A 21,559-nucleotide genomic window follows, 5' to 3' on the forward strand; every position below is an offset into this window, starting at 1 on the left:
CATGTGAATGTCCTAAGAAAGTATCAGATTCAAGGAGGGACTTGTGGAAGCCCCACTTGAAAACTGGAGGGTCCACATACTCTGGTGCCTCACCTTTGACCATGTCCCCTGGAGGGGGAGACCTGGTGGCACACAGAGGAAGGACAGCAGGTTACCGAGAAGAGACTTGATACCCTATGAACATATACAGGGGGAGGTAATCCCCCTCAGGAACAGTCATAGGGGAGGGGAATAAGGGGAAAATGGGAGGGAGGGAAGAATGGGAGGATACAAGGGATGGGATAACCATTTAGATGTAACAAGAATAAATTAATAAAGGAGAAAAAAAAGAAAGGAAGAAAACTGGAGGGTCAGGAGCACAAGTCGGGGCTTGTAATGGACGCCTTGCAGGTCTGAGGCATTAACCCCAGGAATCTGACATGAACTCGAGGGAGCAGCGTCAGCATCAAACTGTAGAGGAAATGTGGGAAGCCCCACTGTGAGCTGCTAGAGGTGTGTCTCGGTGAGAGGGAATCTCCACGCATCTAGTCACAAGCGTATTCTGGACTGAGACAGAGAGCAGAGAAGGAAAACGAGCTCTTCTTTCATGCAAGTTTACATCAACACCTTGAGTCTCTGCACTCAAGGATGAACAGCCTTGTGCAGCCTGGGCCGGAGTTCCTGTGTTGCCCCAACACTTGGTCCTAGTCTGTGGCCATACACATGGAATGCCGCACAAAGGCATCGACTGCGAGGAGAAACAAAGGCAGGAGTCAGCAGATCCTGTACCCAGGGACTAGGCTGCATTCAACTGAAGATGGTCCCCCACAGGCCTAGCCCCACCCTCAAAATGCCCAGCACTGCCACCTTCTCCGGACTCTTCATGGGTACGGTGTAGACTGGTGGAAAAGCCCTGCCCCCATCTCATCCTGGCCCCAGAGGACAGGGCCTGGACAATACAGCTGCTCTGCCAGACACCTCTGAAGCTTGGCAACCACAGAGCTCTTCAGAGTATCCATCCAAGTGCCCACCTGGGCTTACGAGAACACGGCCAGACTCAGCCTCCCCCAGCTGCACTGGGGCTAACGCTACCCATACATGCGCTTATTTTCAAGAAGATTGCAGAAGTCCCGCCCGGAAACACTTTTTGCTGCATCCAGACGATGAAAATGTCTGCCTGCCCGTCCTGGGGCTCATGGGGATAGAGGCACTACCATTGGGACGAGGTAAGGTAACACACTCCAGGTCAGCTTCGTTTTCAGAGGGGAAAAACTTTACCTTCAGTTCCCAGCAGCAGAAGCAGAGACATCATTAAAAACAGACATGAAGCAGCCAGCTTTTCCCGCTCTCTGACACAGAGGTTCCTCTGTGGTCCAGACACAATAACCCTATGTTCGAAGAACAAGTTCCCTCTTGCCGGAACATCTGGAGACAGGAGTTGCAGAGCTCTACTGTGCCATGCTGCTGCCTTGATCAGGATGATAAAGCCCTTTTGGTATTTGCCCAAACTAAACACTGCCTTTTCTCTTCTTTCCAACCACGCTCCTGAGGTGGAGGTGGCTAACTGGTAATCCAATCAGGCACCCTTGTTATGTGTGTTGGTTCACTGCTCTGAGTCACCTGGCTCCTGACAGACAGACAGCAAGGCAGTTTCCAAAACCCCTTTTGGCACGGGAACTTTTTGGAAAAGAAGTGCTGGCTCTGGGCAATAGCCATTTTACAAAGGGAAAAAAGAAAGAAAGAAAAGAAGTCAGAGAGTGATGAGCATCAACCACCCAGGAACCCTCAGGACGGGCTTGCATGAGCTGTGTGGCCAGCAGGGCCCTTGATGAGGAAGATTAAAAGCTGCACGCATTGGTGGGCTTTGTCACAACTGGCTTAATGAGTAGGGCCTGGATGCAGGGCCAGATTTCCATAGCCCTGGCTTGTCCTCTGTGTGGCCTGATGATGTTACTGTGTTCATAGTTCCCCACCCGGAATGACAAGCCACTCACAAAACTCACACAGACACACACACACCACACATCACACCACACACACACACACCACACCACACACACACCCCACACCACACACACCACACCACACCACACACACACCATACACATATACCACACACACATACACACACACCACACACACAAACACATACCACACACATGCCACACACACACCACACACACACACCACACCATACATACACCACACACACACGCACATACCACACCACACCACACACACCATACACATATACCACACACATGCCACACACACAAACACACACCATACACACACATACCACACACATGCCACACACACACCACACACCAGACACATACACACACACCCTATGCACACACCACACACACACACATACCTTAATTGCATCTTATAGCCTGCGCCTATTGCTGTAAGTTCCACCCACTGTAAGGGCTTCTGGGAAGGATGGTGCATTTGCTTCTAAATTCAGTATCCAAGATCTTCCATCACCATTTGGGTTATACCAGAAGGTGAGTTTTTAAATATCTTGGGTCTGAATCTGTTGGAGCAGGAGTGAGACAGTTGGAAGGACAGTGCGGTCCAGCTGGTGGGACAGCAGGGAAGCAAATGGGACTTTCACCTGCCGCACAATTGTCGGAGATGTTCTAGAAGAAGCAGTTTCTCTTTGGACAATGTAAAAGCAAGTAGCGGAAACAGAAATATTTGAGTTTGTTGTTGCCACTGTAGGCACCAGGTTTCTGGTGCTTCCTGCAGATGCTTCAGTGTCCCCAGCACCCATCACAGTCACCCACACATGAAATAGTATTACAGTGCATGTTCACTGAAAAAGAGTTCACTTGGACTTACAGTAGAGTGCCTGGCATGCACAGAGTCCTGAGTTCGAGTCCCAGCAAACCTCAGTCCCCCAATGCCAGAGAGAGAAAGGAAAAATAAAACCTAGGCTGCACAGAGACTTGCCTGCATCCTCTCCCAGCCCCAAGGGCGACACTCCATCTCACTCGCTTCTCAAATTCAAAAGCATCCACTGTGCGCTTGCTGAATGAATCAGACGGGCTTTCTCTCTCCAGCTTATGCTACACACGGCTGCTTGACCTTCCGTCTCAGTGGAGATTGGATGGTGCCTTAGAAAGTGAGGAAAAACCTTACATTCACATCTTCCTGCAGTGACCCAAAGAACAACAGGTCAGCCTTTCTAAGAGACTCTGTTAATTGAAGCACATTTTTCGATATTGTACTTATTTATACCTTGTGTATGGGTATTTCCTGTGTACATATCTGTGCACCATGTGCACACAGTACCCACAGAGGCCAAAAGAGGGCATCAAATCCTCTGTTACTGGAGTTTCAGATACTTGTGAGCAATGTGTAGGTCCCAAGTTCGAGCCCAGGTCCTCTGGAAGAGCGGCCGGTGCTTCTAACTGCTGAGTCTTCTCTCCAGCCCCTGAAGGGTGTTTTTGTTGTTGTTTTATTTTGAATTGTTTGTGGATTTGGGGGCTTTGGTCTCTTGATTTTTGGTTTGGTCTCACAGGACTTGCTCTGCTACAACGGACTCTCAGATCCATTTGTTTTGTTTGTTGTTTGTTTGTTTGTTTTTCGAGACAGGGTTTCTCTGTGTAGCCTTGATATCCTGGACTCACTTTGTAGACCCGGCTGGCCTCTACCTCCCAAGTGCTGGGATTAAAGGCATGTGCCACCATGCCTGGCTTCAGATCCATTTTTTAAAGTTTCTTTTACTTACTTATTATATTAATTTTGGTGTTAGAAATGGAGCCCAGGGCCTTCCACAAACTAGGCAAAAGGTCTGCCTCTGAGCCGCATCCAGCCTCAATATCCACGGCCACTGTTTCCACACGCCCTTTCCAATACCACCTCCCACATGTTCAGCGTGGCCTCCGGTGATCCCTCCAGTTTTCCGTTGATAGCCCAAATGTTCAGCTTCTAGTCTTTTCTCTCCGGGCCTTTTCCCGAGTCATCCCCCAAATATTCAGACAAGATCTAAGTTCATCTTTTCTAGGACATTTTCCTGAATAACTTTAACCCCACCCCCCGTACAACTGCCTAGACGTGCTCTCACCCCTTTCCTCTCTCTCAGCCCTACCTTTGTGATTTTGGCTTTATCAGCATCTGTTTTCAGTTTGGCTCCTAGGAAACCCCTTCTCTTTACCATATGTCCAAGAAATGCATGTTGAGTGACTGAATACCTCAGGTGCCACACAGAAGAGTTCTTTGGGGGAACATAACAAGGTTTTTGTTTTCTTTTCCTTTTTTAATATTAAAAAAAAATCTTAAGTAAAAGAAGGAATATGATCTGTCTGATCTTTCTGGAACTTTAAGGCTCTGTCAACAAGTATTTGGAAATAAATTCTTAGGCAATTAGATCATGATAGTTTGCTTTCAAGCAGCAGAGAGAGATGAAAATAACCTTTAGAAGAAGAAGAAGAAGAAGAAGAAGAAGAAGAAGAAGAAGAAGAAGAAGAAGAAGAAGAAGAAGAGGAAGAAGGAGAGGAAGGAAAAGATGTGAAGGCTAGGACTGGATGGAATCTGACTTTCTCGTTCATGTCGGGTTATTGCAACACTCCCAGAACTCAAAGGCTCACGAAAGGAGACGTTGGCTTGGAAAGGTCTAAGTCAAACATTGGCTACGCTCTCTGAATTGCTTATCCCCGACACAAGTCCTCAAATATTCTTCTTGTCGCAGCGCCAGTGGCACACGCTTCAGCCTGAGAGATCCTCAGAGACGTCTGTGCCAAGGAGTCTAGTTGGGGCTTATGGTTCCTTATAGATTCGCATTTCCAAAATCTCTTCCAGGGTTCTCAATTAGCATTCAGCCTTGTCCTAACTGGGTTGTTGTTTTTTTTTTTTTCTTTTAACCCAAAATGCTTCTCATTTGCTTATTTGTTTGTTTTCCTCCGGCCTTTTTGTTTTCTCACTTAATTAGCATCCTTATCCTGGCAACTTTTTCTGGTGCGGCAGTTTTAATACACGCACACAAACTACTTGACCTATCTCCCTTCAAAAGGATACAGGGGTCCGTGTCTAATAAACTCTGATGTGGACAGAGCTAAGGTGTGTACTTTGGGAACAGGGTCCGTCCCAGCCCACTGTCTGTTGCCGTAACAAGATGTGAGACTGGGTGGTTTAAAAAGAAGACAGACTTATTTTGGGTCATGGTTCTGGAGGCCACACAGGCCACGCAGCAGCAGCAGCAGCAGCAGCAGTATGCACTGTGGGGAGGGGACGGTGAAAGGAAGGAAATTTCTTTTTTTTTTTTTGGTTTTTTGAGACAGGGTTTCTCTGTGTAGCCTTGGCTGTCCTGGACTCACTTTGTAGACCAGGCTGGCCTACAGCGATCCACCTGCCTCTGCCTCCCAAGTGCTGAGATTAAAGGCGTGCGCCACCACGCCCGGCTAGGAAGGAAATTTCAAAGGGATGCAAGCCAGTTCACCTGAGTTCTGGGAACCTGCTCGTACAGTAACTGCCGCAGTCCCGGGAGTTCAAATGCCCTCATGTCTTTACCAAGTAGCCCACCCTAGGGAAGTGTTGTTCCCTATTGCTCCCTGAAGGCAAAGCTCACACACCCATCGCAGGCCTCCTCCCCTCTTAGCTCTTATGGCACAGGATGGATCTAGGTTCAAGGTGAGAAGGAGGACATTTTTGTAGGAGGGGGTTCTTTGCTTTAATTTGGTTTGGTTGTTGATTTGGTTTGTTTTGGTTTGGTTTTTCAAGACAGGGTTTCTCTGTGTAGCCCTGGCTGTCCTGGTACTTGCTCTGTATACCAGGGTGGCCCCTCGAACTCAGGGATCCTCCTGCCTCTGCCTCCTGAGATTAAAGGTGTGTGCCACCACTGCCTGGCAAGAGGAGTTTTTGTTGTTTTGGTTTGGCCTCGCCATGTCACTCTGCCTGGTCCGCAATTCACGGGGGCCTTCCCGCCTCAGCGCCCCCAAAGCCTAGCTCCCTGATCTTGCGACCGTGACCTTAGGGATGGCCCATCCCAGACTCCCAGATCCATGTCACTCCCAGATTCCCACCCCAAGTTTGTGAGAGATGAGAAAGTTGTATTGCTTCAACTCACTAGTGCGAGGGAAATTCATCTTGCAACAACAGATCGCTCATTCCCTCTGCTGAGCCCCGAGTTGGGGAGAGGGGTCTTTCCATGCTGGTGGACATGGCACAGAATGCAGTTTCTCCCTGAGCAGCTTATCTCTTAGCAGCTGCTGTCGTAAAGATGATGCCTAGAAATGTAAGGAACGTCTTTCAGTAAGTCTGTGTGTGGACAAAGAAAGAGCCCTCAAGTAAATGCCCCGCAGTCCAACGGCAAGCCCTACCACCTGTGGCTTTGGTGATCACGGACAAATAACATCACAGGGGTGGACCTCAGCTTCTTCGTATGGAAAAAGGAAAGTTGCTTTGAGATTCAGTCCTCCAGCACCCGTCCCGTGGGTCGCCTGTGCCTGAGAAGGCTGTGGGCAGCACACAGAGAAGGGACGGTCGAATGTATTTGGGGTTAAATAGACTAGAGTTGAGCAGATTCCTGTTGTAGAGGCAAGCCTCCTAGAGACGCTTTCCAAACTTGCTTGGTCGCTGAATATTTGTTGTTGTTGTTGTTGTTGTTCTTGTTCTTATTCTTGTTCTTGTTGTTGTTTGTTGTTGTTGTTGGTCTTAGCAAAGTGTCACATGGATCTAATCATTTTTTGAGATGTACTTTGGAAAACGCTGAACAGGTGGTTCCTAGGGAGCCTTTCAGCAGTGTATGTGTGTTTCTGCACGGGCCTTCTCCAGAAGGTTCCCTCAGTATGGGTGCTTCTGCTCTCTGAGCCTGAAGCAGGGTCTCAGCTTTCTCTGGCTTCTGACTGTTCCTGCTTCCCTTCTCCAAGCACCAGTTCTGCATCACACAGCGCACAGTGCTTCCGCCTCCGGGTGGTAAGGAGAGGAAGGCGAAAAGACAGAAGCCCGTATGGTAATAGCTCATGCTCTTCCTCTTACCCAGTCAGTGTTTGCTAGTTACCCATAAGAAATAACGCTGGCAGGTGTTATCAGTTCTACTGATCTCTGATCAAAAGTTTGAATAAAGAAAAACATGGCAGGCTATGGTTGTTGGGCATCCAACCTTCCTGTACTGAAGAAGTTAGCCGGCTAAAAAACTACATTTCCCACGTAACATATGCAGCTAGGAGGTTTGAAGTCAAAATCGATCGCGTGAGATTTGGAGGGTGGAAGTGAGGCAGAGGCATATAAGATAGGGACTGCTTATGTTGGCACCAAGCTCATGAAGACAACATTTTGGGGTTTTCGGTTGGTTGGTTGGTTAGTTGGTTGGTTGGTTGGTTGGTTGGTTGGTTTTTTCAAGACAGGGTTTCTCTGTGTAGACTTGGCTGTCCTGTAGACCAAGCTGGCCTCAAACTTACAATGATTCACCTGCCTCTGCCTCCCCAGTGCTGGGATTAAAGGCGTGCGCCACCACGCCCAGCTGAAGACAACATTTTGAAAGGCAACGTCTTGGTTAGGGTTCTATTGCTGGGAAGAGAAGCCATGACCACAGCAACTCTTACAAAGGAAAACATTTCGTTAGGGCTGGCTTACAGTTCAGATGTCCAGTTCATTCTCATCGTGGAGATGTGCAGGTAAACATGGTGCTGGAGAGGAAGCCAAGAGTTCTACATCTGGGTCCGAGTGCAGCAGGAAGAGAGAGTGAGCCACTGGGCCTGGCTTGAGCTTCTAACATCTCAAAGCCCAGCCCTGGTGACACACTTCCTCCCACAAGGCCACACCCATCACTAAGACCTCACGCCACTCCCTTAGAGTCAATGGTGGCCATTGTCATTCAAACCACCACAGATAGTTTCAGCCAGTTTGCAACCTTGTCTCTTTCTTGACTACCTGACTGTCTGAGTGGTTTCTGCTCTGCAGTGAACCCCTCGCTGATAAGCAGTCCTTAGAGAGACTACAGGGAACCTGCAGTCTCCCATCAGCCTCAGCTCTAGACTAAACCTCATCTGTTTCATGTACCACAATGTTGAGTGCTTCAGAAAAGACAGCTTGTCAGCAGTGTGTCCCAGTTTTCAGAAGAAAGCCAGGTTCGTTTCTCTCACCATTAAGAAACCAGTAAGGGGCTGGAGAGATGGCTCAGAGGTTAAGAGCACTGCATGCTCTTCCAAAGGTCCTGAGTTCAATTTCCAGCAACCACATGGTGGCTCACAGCCATCTATAATGAGATCTGGTGCCCTCTTCAGGTGTATATGCAGGCAGAACACTGTATGTATAATAAATAAATAAATCTTAAAAAAAGAAAAAAAGAAACCAGTAAGGCCTCCACAGCCCACACTGTCCATCCCTTGATGGCTAGCATCAAAAGTTCCTGTAGGCACTAAGGACTCTCCTGCCTTTTTTTGTTTTGTTTTTTTTCTTTTTCAACAGAGCCTCGCTACAAAGTAAACACACTGTCCTTTTTACCTCAACTTCCTGAGTGCTGGGAGTATAGGCCTGAGCCACCACACCTGGCCCCTTCCTTTCCTTTGGCAAAGGCCTCTTGAGATTTCTGTGAAAGATGACATCATCATTCCTCTAGAAGCCCCGCCCAGAGAAGAAAAACCTCAAAGAAAAATTTAATTTTTTTTTCTCTGAACCTGCTAGAGAACATATAACTGTGGGTTTAGAGTCTCCCTTGTGTAGCGCACACTGGCCTCAAACTCACAGCAGCTCTCCCATGTGCTGGGACTTTAGGTGTGTGCCACCAGACCTGGCTCCGCAATTCCTCCTTTGAGGAAAAAGCATAGTAATCAATTTCTCTGTGTTGTTGTTGTTGTTGTTGTTTTGAATTTTGTTGTTCTGTTTTGGTTTTGTTTGGTTTTGGTAGGTTGCTGGCTTGTTTGTTTGTTTTTCCTTTTCAAATGACAATACTTGTATCACTCGCATCATCTTTACAGAGCCTGTGAAGGTACCGTCCTTCCGTCCCTCCCATCCTGTCACACACACACACACAGACACACACACACAACCACCACCACCACCACATCCCTCCCAATGTACCCACAGCCCAGCTTACACTTCCATTCCTAAAATGTTGTCTGGATTGTTGAGTGTCCATACTAGGCTGTTTGAGCCCAGAAAACAAGTGTGAAAACCCTTTTATTTTATAGATAAGAGACCTGGGAGCCAAAGATGTGTGATTTTTTTTTTCAGTCATATAACTTCTGTGTGGTAAATCTGGACCACAAGCTCCTATAGTTTGTTAGGTCAAAGTTCTCCTCACGTGTCATGTTGCCCTGGCCCCTGTTTTGTTTTGTTTTTGAGACACGGCCTTGCTATATATCCCAAGTTGGCCTTGATCCTACCACCTTTCTTGCCTTCTCAGACTCCTAGGTGCTGAGATTACAGATGTGCGCCACATCTGCCTCACTTCCTGGATTTCCTAGACCCTTGTTCGTCTTTCCTCTTTTAGATTTAAAATTCCTGTACACAAGTTCCCCTGATCTACTTCCAAACATCCCAGAAAACACAAGTGGTCCTTACAGAAAATGCTCATGAATGTCAGAGCTGCCAACTGTTCCCAATGTCCATCCCTCCACTTTTTCTAGAATCCTCATCCTTGACTGTTAGTGGACCATGTGGACACCTAACTCAGCAACACGACTCAGGGCTGCTAAAGGAGTGACCAACTCTAGCCTAGGAGACTAGGGAGAGCTTTTAGGGAGGGCCTCCCATCTGCACGACCCTTTGAGACATCAGGGGAAGTGAGCAAATAGTCAAGTGGGGTAGATGGAGGGCTGTGGACTTGTGGGAACAGAGGTAAAGAGAGGTTAGGGAAGCAGAGAGCTCTGGCTCGGTGAGAGACCGGTAAAGAGGCAGAGGGCTCCAGCCACCCCTGGTCCACACAGCAGCCAGTGAGTAGCTGGCCAGAGACTCTCCTCAGGGCTGCGGCCCGCATGTGGGGCATGTGGGGATGAACTCAGAGCAACCAGAGACAAGCCTGTTTGTAGAGTGTCCACAAAATTGGCTACAATTACCCTATTCTGTTTTTACTTTCCGTTAAGAAATTACCAATGTGGGGGGGGGGGCGGGGAGGGGGTGCTGTATGTCTGGTATTGTAATTAAGATAAAACAACAGTTAAGGCCCTGGAGCCCGCATGTGCCACCCCCACCCCCACCCCCACCCCTCCACGCCAGCAGCACCCACAGGGCCACAGATCCTGTGGCTTCCTCATTTCCAGTCACATTCCCACCAGCTTGAGAAAAAAGCAGCCATGTGCTTGCTGTAAACGCAGCAATGGCTGGGGGTTTTGCTGTAGAGAAATGTTTGGGCTGCCTAACCAGCCGTCAGCTGTGGCATTAATGAAGGGGCCTAAGGAACCCTGAGAGAAGATTTTTGGGGAGCCAGGAGAGAAAAGGAGAGAGAGAGAGAGAGAGAGAGAGAGAGAGAGAGAGAGAGAGAGGGAAGAAGAGGAGGAAGAGGGGAGGGAGGGGGGAGGGAGGGGAAGGGAGGGGAGGGGGGCAGAGAGGACCCCTCCTGCATTCTCCCACTCCCACGGGGGTTTCTCTTTCAGAACTGTTCTAGCCCCCTTTTCCCTTTCAACCACTGGACCGCTCAATTCTAGGAGGGAAAATTAACATTCATTATGCAATTTATCTCTCTCCTTTTAATCCAGAGTGTCTGTCTCCAAGGTCCCTGCTCAATAATTAATGTTTGTTCTCATTTTCCATTCTCCAGAGCATCTATTCTTGAACTGGAGGGTCAACAATTAACACTAATTATGGCTTTTTCTCCCTCCGCCGTTGGCTCTCTGGATTCCAAGTTGGCTTCTCAGCCTGGGTTCTGGGCGTGCCTGTGACTGCTTGTGCGCTCCCGCCCGCCCGCCCGCGTGCAGAAGGGAGAACGCAGGAGGCTGCGCCACTGCGGCTGCGCAGATCCATGCTGCCCCTTCTTTGGCAAAGTCTGGTATACTTATTGTCGGTAATAGATTAATGAAGCAAAAGGAATTTTAAAAGGAGACGTACTTGGACATGAGCCTAGGTGGGTGTTTACCTGGGAGCTATGTCGCTCCTAGCTTAAAATTTCTAAGCTGCTTTGTGATTTTTTTTTTCTTATTACCCACCGCTTCTCTCCCTCCCCTCCCCCTCCCCATCTCTGTCCAGTCTTCCTCAGCTCCGCCTTCTTTATTCTTTCCAGCCATAAAAGCACCATTCTTTAAACTCATTTTCATTTTGGCTAACGAGGACAGCTACAGTTAAGCCTCACCCCCAAGTGACTCTAGCAGATTGGGGGAAAAAAAATAAATAAAAATCAGAAATAAATAAAAATCTGTGAAAAATGTCTGTCTTTGAGGCCAGAATCCCTCTTGTCTATCCTGGCCTCAGCCACCCTTTGTGTGGAAGCTGTCACTGGAGACCGGGGCCTGAGGTGGCATCACACACCTGCAGCTACCACTGCGCGGTGGCCAACATCAACTGGCCAGTACTCTTGCTGGTCAAAGCTTCTCCGCTCACAGCCTCAGCACCCTGAGTCCTGCAGGGCTTCGCCTTTAAAACCCTTGAATAAAGTCTCCTCTGTGGCTTTTGAATCCTCCTCTCCATAGGCATCCATACCGTTTCAAAGCCATACATCGCATCACAAGGCTTAAATCCAAGCATCCATTGACTTACTATTCCACCCCCCCTTATACGGTAATGAAAGTAGGCTTTTTTTTTTCTTTCAAGTTTTTCACACTCTTAGTTAAAATTCTTTCTTGTTTTTCAGTCTGGGACTCTGTCCAGTCTACTCATCATTATAAAGAGGAAGGAGCCCAATACTCCTGAAGAGTCAGCTTTCTCTTTAAAAGTCACCCCCAACTTGTCAGTGTCATTCAACTCATGAATGTATTATGTCATACCCAGATCTCCAGAAACACTAAGCCCCTCCCCTCCCCATGCCACCCCTGAGCAAATAAACCAGTAAATAGCTGATGAGGTGGCGGTTGCCCCCTACAGCGGGAGCATAGTTCAGCCTGCACAACTACAGACTAGGAAGCTGGAAACCCCTCTGTGGCTCGTGGCTTAAGTGGAGGACCGAGGGCAACTCTGCCTCCCATTACTCCGCGCAGCCTCTCTCTCCCACGGAGAGAGGCAACCCTTCGCCGCTCTTCCCCCAGCCGCAGGCATGGCTGCCCGTTTCAGACCAGGATGAGGGCATGATTACACAGGCGCTCTACTTCTCCTAAAAATAGTCTCTGGTGAAGAGTAAAACGTGTGTGGTCTTCCCGGTTGCTCATTTCAGGGGAGGCAGCCATGAATCCTGAGTGAAGAACCTGCTGTAGTAACAGGACGCAGCCAGCTGACGGAAGCTGGCTGGCCACAGCTGAGTGGGAGGTGTTGCTTTTCCTAGGGATTGCAGAAATGGGGGGGGGGGGGGCAGGGCCATTTGCTCTGTCCTCAGCTGGCCCTACCTAAGTTACCTCTTTGCCAGGCTCCTCAATGACAAGTGTCTGGGTCTGTTTGTTCAACGTTAATGTAGAAGCAGGCTATACAACAGGAGCCCTGTTGTAAGGATGACGAAAGTGATGGCGACGGCCATAGCAGGAGTGGCTGTAGCCACGGCAGCAGTTGCCGCTACAGGTTTCTGGTGTGTTGGGTCCTCCATTTCACCCGGTCTCGCCCAGTGCCTCTTCTGGTTCTCAAAGCAAGACAGCTTTGCTTGGTCCCTTGGTCAGCTCACTGGCCATAAGAAAAAGGTCTTACCTTTTCTGGGGCCCAACATCCCCCACACATTGTTTTTAAGGGGAGAGATAGATAACACTACCCTGAGACTGGGTGACGCTTCCTGGACTGATTGCAAAGAAAAATCTTAAACATCTGTCATGAGAGTCATCTATAGAATTGTCACACATTTTTTTTGGTGGTGGTGGTGGGGGTTTTGAGAACTTTGTTTTGATGAAATTTTTTAGATTAAATAGATAGGAGCTTAAAAATAGTACACAGTTGATGGGCTTTGTGGGAAGTTTCAACTCTTTGGAAGTGCCTTTAAAAGTCAGGGACACACTGAACAACAATAAAAAATAAAAGCATAATAAAAACAAGTCAGGGACACATTGAACAACAGGTTTTTTTAAAGGCATAATATTACAAAAAAAAAAAAAAAGTCAGGAACAAGCAGATTGCTCAACCTAGCAGGAAATAGAGCACCCACAGACCTAAGCTTCGCAGGACCTGGGCCCCACTGTTCTAGCAACACAGACATAAGGGGAGGGACTCACAAAGAGGAGGACTTTACACTATACATTTTAAGGCCTGCACACATTTTAAAAGAAAGGAATTTCTCTTAAAATAAAGTTTAAAACGTTAGCTTTTCTTTTGTCACAGTACCTAAAGGTTTAAAATCTCATTAGGCAGCAATCCGTAAATATCACTTTGTGTCTCACTGCCCTTTGGGAGTGTGTGTGACTGGAACGGGAGAGATTGCTCAAGGGTACTTAGTCTGTGTGTCTTTCCTGCTTCCTTCACACACTGCCCTACGGTCTGAGGACATCAACACTGTTGCTTTCCCCACAATTCTTCCCTTGGAAAACTAGCACCAACATTGGTCGGATCGTGTATGACCAAAGAATAAGTAAGGTTATTTTACAAGACACAAAGAAGTTGCTCATTCATTAATTCGGCCAATAGCAAATGACCATCTGCCGGCAACAAACACTAGACCAGGCACGACAATGCAGCGGAGGAGACAAAGCCGCACCTTAAAGGTGGACACAACGGTAGATGAGTGAGTTGATGGCTAAGTACAAATTAGGAAGTACGGAGGTTGTTGCTTTTGGAAGGAAAGAAAAAAAAATACCCATAGCAGAGTTTCTGTGGATACGTGTAGCAACTAGTCAAATGGAAAAGAAAGGATTCTAGAAGGAAGGTGGCCTTGGGAGTGTTAGGGAACACGGCAGGACAGGGAGACGGGTGAGCAGCTTGTAATTCCTGAGCAGCAAAAGCACAGGTAGGATGAGGAAGACAGGAGAAGTGGGCCGTTCAGGGCAGCCATACCCAGCACATGCTTACAAGTCCTCACTGGAGGGTTTCTTAAGTCGCCGATATTTACTGCTGCACAGTTGAAATTTAAATTCCACAGTGCAGCTTGGTTTCCATTTTAGGCTTGGTAACCTGCCATGAGCCGTTGGACTTCTCCATAAAAAAAAAAAAAACAAAAATTATGAATTTTTGAAAGAAGGGTATAGTCCCCAACCCAAAAGTTAGACCCTAGAGGCTGAGCTAGGCCTAAGAAATGTAAGTAAAGAAAAAGACTGATATCCCAAATTGGAAGAAAAACACTGCTCTCACATTTGCAAGGCACGTCCATGTTTAAATTCTGACTGAGTCATATTTTCTAGACTCCTTAGCTGGACCTCCCAGGGCTCTGGCTTTGACCTGGAGGCCGTCTCAGGTCCCTAGCAATTGTTTAATATGCCTATCTCACTCCCCTTCTCAGCCAGAAAGATTTAAAAGGAAAATGTGTAGCATAAACAAAGCCTTAAATCTTATTCTAAAAATCTGATAATCGCATCACCAACAGGCCTTCTTGGGTCATGGTCTCCTGTGCTCAACAAGCAGACTTGAAATTTATTATACCACACCATAGGTCATAAGCATCTTGAGTCACATCATATAAAATATTTTTAGATATTTTTAAGGAAAGGTCAGCGGCTCTGCAGTCTCCTTCCTTTTATAGCTACGTTTACCCTGGGAAGAATTTTTTTTTTTAATAAACTGGAATTTGCATTTTCCATTTATGACCAAAACACAAAGCCTTGTAGGTAACCAGGGCTGACACAGGGAGGTCTTCTCCTACTTGTTGCTGCTGGGGGCCAGCGAGGCTCTGCACAAAGCCGGTGAAGGCAAAGGCACTCTGAGGCCTGTGGTGTCAGCAGATAATATCTCCCGCCTGCCCGACGGTGACACTGCAAGTTAGGAAGGAAATTGTATGACAGCAGCCCGGCGATCAAAGGGTATGCTCTTGAGAAATGGTGTGTGGGAAAAAAAAGGCCCCGAACAGATTTCAAGAGGCCCCTGCCAGCACTTCCAACAGTTTCTGCCCTGGTAACCATTTGGCTACTTTGGAGCCTGCAGGGCCAATGTTTACCAAGCCCTGACACGCTGGGAGAAGGAGCCAGGTGGCCCACCTGTCCTGATAAGGCGGCTTCCTCGGAGTTAGGCTTCTATTCTGCTACCAGATGGGTCCCATCAGGGTCTCCCCACTCCGGGAAATAAGCACTCTGAAACAGCAGGAGTAAATATAATTGTATTTCATTTTTATTTAAAACAGTAATTTGGGAATTAAACATCGTCAACACAGATTTAGATAGGAAGAGGTTTAAAGGAGCCGAGTTCCACGCTGGAATCAGATGCATGTTCTACCTTCCAAGGTCTGAGTGTTCGGTAAAGACGGCGGCTGTGATTTGAGGAAGGCACAAGGGGCCGGCCGAGGATAAAAATCCCTCTAGGCAAGGTCACCTCCGAATAGCCTGGTTTATCTAGTGAGGAGTGCTATCTCCTCACTAAAAGCTGGTGGTTAGATTAATGAGAGTATTTGAAAGTCTGCTCAGTCTTGCTGGTGAGCAGCCAGGGAATGTGTTTTCTGTTTATCTCTATAGCGGCAGACATACTTACTCATCACAGAAAGGCTGTGTGCGGTTTCAGGCAGCCCCGAAGGAGAGCGGAAGTAGCGTGAGGTCTTTGGTTGAGCGCACCAGCTCCAGAAACAGGAAGAAGGCCCCACCCTAAGTTGACAGCCAGTGGCTTGGGTTGCACAAGAGGTAGATCTCCCCACGTTGCTCCAGGAGGGAGTTTTACCACCCCCTTTATCTCACAGGAATGTAGCTGAGGTCTCTGCTCCTCCTTGATTGCGCGGACCTCGGTAAATCACCAAGGTCTTGACCCAAGAGATGAGAAGCCCTAAGTGGTTTTTCAGTCTCCTATCTAAAGATGTGTTTACATTTCTTGAACTCTGGCTGACTGACTCATTCTCCTGCTGCGGCAAGACCTTCCCTTATGCATGAGGATTTATACGTGTCGTTTCTGAAAGGCCCAGGGTTCTGCTCTCCAAGCCGCTGTGACGTGAACCTCATCGAAGCACAGTTCTTCTGTGTGGGTCTGTCCAGAGGATGGAGCCTGGCCAGGCAGCTGGGATATGCCAAGCACCAGCGAGGCTAGCGGGAGGAGGCAGCACGGTGCGGCAGGGAAACAGGAGACACTGCCCGGAACACCTGGGATTTGGTACCTGGTCTAGCTAGTTTAAAATAAAGTTGTAGGCTTGAGGCCACAGAGACCCATTCCCTCTGAGCCTCAGTGTTTTAAGTTTATGCAGAAGCCATTCTCAAACAAATCAGGAAGAAAGAAAATACATAGCCGGGGAACTCCCCCCAAGACCAATGAGACCAAGAAGAGACATATGCTGTCTTGGAATCAAAACATTGGGGATGGGGCGTTGGCATGTGGCCGCATGCGCCTAAGCGCTGATGCCTGTTGGGAAGAGGGAGAGTAAGTCCCAGGAAAGAGACTAAAACTCTGCATCTATAGACCCATGTGCTCAGCTCACTGTGACTCCCCCACCCATCCCCTCACCCCTCCCACCCCTCCCACCCCTCCCACGCCCCACCCACCCCCGCTTCCCGACCCTGAGATTAGCGTCTCTTTATAAACATACCGCCACCCTCTCGTACAGCACCGCGGAGCCCATGGCCTCAATCCTTCCACAGAACTTTACCAGTTGGAGCTGGGTATGGTGGCACGTGCCTATAATTCCCTCACTCCGGAGATAGAGGAAAGAGGATGAGGAATTCAAGGTCATCCTTGGCTACACATTGAGCTTGAGGCCAGCCTGAGCTACATGAGACCCTATCTCAAAACAACAGAGGGCAGGGTGCAGGGGTTAGCTACAGATCGATGCTTGTTAGGAGCGCTTGCTGCTCTTACAGAGGACCCAAGTTCAGGTTTCTGCCCATACCCACGTCAGGTGGTTCACAACTGCCTCTACATCCAGCTCCAAAAAGGTCTGACACAATCTTCTGGCCTCCATAGCAACCGGCATCCACAGGCACAAACCCACGCACACTGGCACACACACACATGTGATTTTAAAATTAGTTGCAAAAATATCTTCATCAGTTGCACAGCCAGTTGTGCCTTTGGAGTCCTACCTATAGTAACCAGTGGCAGGAAGAGCAACAGAAATTACAGGCTAATGCCACGCTGGCTCAGGCAGAGGATGCCACACTAGCCTTTGCCTCTCTTGGCTGCACCGTCACACTCTCCTGTTGGCCTCCACATTTGAGGGGGAGGGGGAAGTCTCTGATCTCTCCCTGGAAGCTTTCAGAAGCATTTTCCTATTTCAGCAAAGTGTGATCATACAAAATTTATATTCAACAGCATCAGCAGGGCTTTTTCCCCCATCAATATTTCCTTTTTAATTTCAGCTTTATCTGAGCTCCAATGGCACAAAGAATCTACCTTTGTTCTTTTAAATACCAATCAAAAAAATTTTTTTAATTCTATTAAGACAAGGTTTCTCTGTGTAGCTTTGGCTGCCCTGGACTCCCTTTGTAAACCAGGCTGATCTCAAATTCACAGAGACCCGCCTGCCTCTGCCTCCCAAGTTCTGGGATTAAAGGTGCCTGGGGGGGGGGACTAAATATGAATATAAAATTTAACCCCATTCAACAAGGTGTTTAGATGTGTCTACAGAGACTACAGGTGATGCCTGATAACACCATGGGTGTGTGCTTATAATCCTTAATGCACATGAGCCAAGCATGTATGCATATGGTTCATGTGAAAGTTCATGAGACCTAAATCTGACACCTTGACCCCCTTTCTCTCTGACTTTCACCATAGAAAACACTGGATCCAGAACCAGCCTTCACGGAAATCTTTATGAGGGCTCCTCTCCGTTGACTGCAGTAGCTAAGTACCAGGTACGGTATGGACTCTGAACAAGCATGACACTGTCCGGGATTCTTGTCCTGACTTGCTATGGGACCCTAAGTGAGACTCTTCCTCTTTCGGGGCCTCGTTTGTCTCATCAGTAAAATGAGCAAGTAAAGTGTAACGCCACCAGGTTCCTTTTACTCTCAAGCTTGGGATTTGGAATCTGTTGTGTGCGCAAAAGAAGCAAAGTTGACTTTCCCCACACTTCTGCAAAGGCAGGAAGGAAATAAGAATACAAAGGACAGTGACAGGTAGCCAGGCCACACTTTCCTTCCAAACTGGGAGAGAAAATAGCAATCATGTCTGTTGTTGCTTGTCGTTTTTAAATCATCAAGGATAGGAGCTAGGGAGATGGCTCCATCGATAAAGGGCCTGCCAAGCAAGCAAGCAAGCAAGCAAGCAAGCGTGAGGGTCTGAGTTCAGATCCCCAGACCTCACATAAAAAGCCTGGCAGGCACAGCACAGCGGTACACATCTGTAATTGCAGCACTGTAGGAGGCGAAGAAGAGACAGCCAGATCCCTGGAGCTCACTGGGCAGTCAGCCTTGCTGACTGGGTGAGAACCAGGTTCAGTGAGAGACCCTGTTTCAACAAACACCATGGAGAAAGATACAGGCAGACACCAGATGATGTCAACCTCTGGCCTCCAAGCACATGTACACACACCCAAGGACACATACCACACAGACACACACACCCAAGAACACACACTCACACACACACACACACACACACACACACACACACACACACACACACACAGAGCTAGGATAATTATGAAGAAGAAAGGCACTGCTTTGGATAGCTTGGGGGATATCTCATGTTTCCATGAAATGTGCACAGACTTATTGGTAAGTGGGCCTCCATCAGAAGCTCTGAGGGTGACCTTCCCTTCAGTCTCTCGAGAGAAACTAGTGGGGAATTCCTAGAGCTGAATCCAGGGACTGGGAGACGGGAGGCAGATGCTGCCATCGCTGCTTCAGGGGACTCCTAGGTCCCTCCCTTTGTCTGACAGCTTGGAGGACAGTCTCTCCATTCCACTCTTATCGCCAACTTCCTGCTGCCTGCCACCGGCCTTTCCTCCCTTCCCCAGCGCTCATCAACAGAGCAGAAATGAGTCTGTTTGCATGTGTGTTTGAACTGAGCTCTCACGGTAAAACACCAGGCCTGAATCAGGCCTCCACTGAAGCAAAGCACACCCAGGCCACCTCTCCAGGACTGAGGAACCACAGAAACAACATATACTATAATATATATATATAATCTGTTGTGTATTCTTTGCCTCCATTAAAGGCACTCTTCATATGGTATCTGAAGACCTTGAGTTATAACAATAGCAGTAATAATTAGAGAGCCATGACTAAGAAAATACAATATATTTTGGTAGTCTCACAGCTCCAAAGGCCATGCAAACACTGCCAGTACTCCCAGCATATTCCAAACTCATGCAGCCCTATAGCTCTACTGGGTGAGGCTGATATCACCTGTAAATAGTGGCCCAGCCGTGACAAACTAAACTAAGCTGAATTATGAACTTTGCAGTAAGACAGAACATAGACTTTAGGTCTTACACGCCAAGCCTGGTTTATCTGCAAAGCTTGTTGGTAAGTTCTCGAACTCTGGGAATGCCATGTGCCTCCTTTGCAAAACTGAGGAAAGGTCCCCTTCTGAGCTACTTGGCCGTCCTACGTTTAAAAGGAGCCCCAGGAGGAGAAGCCCTATGAGGAAATGTCTAGGGAGCCCTACCAGCCCCCAAGCCAAGAAAAATGGGGTGGGGGGTGCAGAGGGACTTCCTCTCGCCGCTCTCACCCCTCCCCCTTACTTCTTGAGGCTAACCGACCCTTTATTAGGTTAATCACTGCCTCGGATTTTAACTACTTCCTCAACCTACTCCACATAAATGACTAATTTCATGTTTACTATAAAAGCATCTGGAAAGGATTTAGAAACAAATTTCTACCCAGCAGACTTGAGTTACCTACCTTGATGGGCCGCTGGCCCAAAGCGTACCTTCCCTGCCTCTGCTAGGGCCTTTACTTGCTCCGAAGCACGAAGCTGGCTTGCAGCAGCAACAGCAGCAGCAACAGCAGCAGCAGCAGCAACTAAACGCTTCTTTCTTTCCTATTGACCCCTCCCGGACTGGCCTCCTTCCACCATCTTTTAGGGTCTGGCCCTGTCATAAGTTCACTCACCCAAAATAAGTTTGTTTTGTTTTTTGTTTTTAAGTCACAGTGCTAGCTGAGAATCCCAAACCTTTTGGATACAGCCAACCTTTGAGAAGTCACAGGCCTAGACCGGGAAGGCTGAGGGAGAGGAAGCCTGGCGGTGAAGTCCAAGTTCACCCAAGTCCCCGGGGTCCGGAGGCTGCCTCGGGCGCCCCCTCCCGGCAGTATTGAAAACCTCTGTTCTGAGTCTTAGGCTGCAGCCAAGCTAGAGGCCAGAACGGGTGAGGGGCTCGCGGCTCCCAGTACCGTTTCCAGGAAAAGGCTCCCCCAGGAATCCCTTCCACACCTAGCCAGAGGTCCCGGCCCTCGGTGCCAAGTGCATCAGTGAAATGAGCGCCATCACAGCTGCCATCAGCAACTTCCTTGGAGATAGAAGAGGGGGTTAAGTCAGAGAAATCGGGGTCGGGGAAACTACAAGGGGAGTTTGGAGATGAAACGAGCAATGAAAAAAGAGAAAGGAGACAAGTAGACGTGTTTCAACTCCAAGCTCCCATTTCCCCTTTCAAATGAACGGCCTCCCTACTGTGAGCAGAATCAAGTATTTATGAAGGCATTTTTTGCATATTAATAGCTGCATGGGCATGGTGCCTTGCCATCTCTTAAGTCCTAAAGGTATGGTGCCCTTTTTTTAATACAGGTCTTTACAGCTCCTCGGAATCTGGTTTTCTCCTTCAGATTTATTTCCCCTTCTGCCTTGTGGCTCCCCCTGGGGCCCTACAAGTGATTAAGAGAAATTAGTTCCCGGGCTGCCTTCAGAGACCCAGGACCGCTCTTCCCCTCTGCAGGTTACTGACATCAATTGCCAAGCACTTTTCCTCATCCCCAGGGCCTCTGTGGAGAGGCTGGAGGTTGGGTGAGGTGACCAGCACCTAAAAAAGAATGTTAAAATTGTAAATGAAAGTTCCAGAAGGAGACGTTAATACAATGCATCTGTGCAGTGAAAGGAGAAAGTAAAAACTAAAAAGGAGGGGGGAAATTCAATCACTTCATTAACCTTGCTTGTACTGTCTAGCTGCAGTGAGGACTGCATTCCATTTTTAAAAGCAAAACATTGAGAGTTAAAAACACAAGTAAAAGACATACACATTCATGTAATAAGAATGTGAGCTCTGGGTCCTTGCCTGCCACGGGTGCGGCTCTGGGTGTGATCTGGAACTCTCTCCCCACCACACACACACGACGCTGCTTTGGATCCCTGGGACCACATAAAATCAGGCATGGTGACACACACCTGCAATACCAGAGCTTGGAAGGTGAGGCAGGAGGCTCGGAAAGTCAAGACCAGTACACAGAGCACAGCAACTTTCAGGCAGCCTGAGCTATGTGATTTCCCTGGACTCTGTGGTTTGACACTGGACAATATTAAGGCTGGAGCACATACTCGGTGAGGAAGACCCAGCCTAGGCATTGCAGAATGGTGC

At 48.2% G+C, this 21,559-nt stretch overlaps 1 protein-coding gene across 1 annotated transcript in view; it reads left to right on the plus strand.

Annotated features, from left to right (window-relative positions):
• Positions 1–21,559, plus strand: part of KIAA2012 — a 115,554-nt gene that overhangs the window by 41,741 nt on the left and 52,254 nt on the right. Inside the window, exon 11 of the mRNA XM_084778671.1 lies at positions 17,821–17,900. Coding sequence (XP_084634797.1) covers positions 17,821–17,900 — 80 coding nt within the window. The remainder of the gene's footprint in view (positions 1–17,820; positions 17,901–21,559) is intronic.

The sequence above is a fragment of the Acomys minous genome (genome assembly GCF_964271855.1).
Source record: "Acomys minous genome assembly, chromosome: 4".
NCBI classification, from domain to species: Eukaryota; Metazoa; Chordata; class Mammalia; order Rodentia; family Muridae; genus Acomys; species Acomys minous.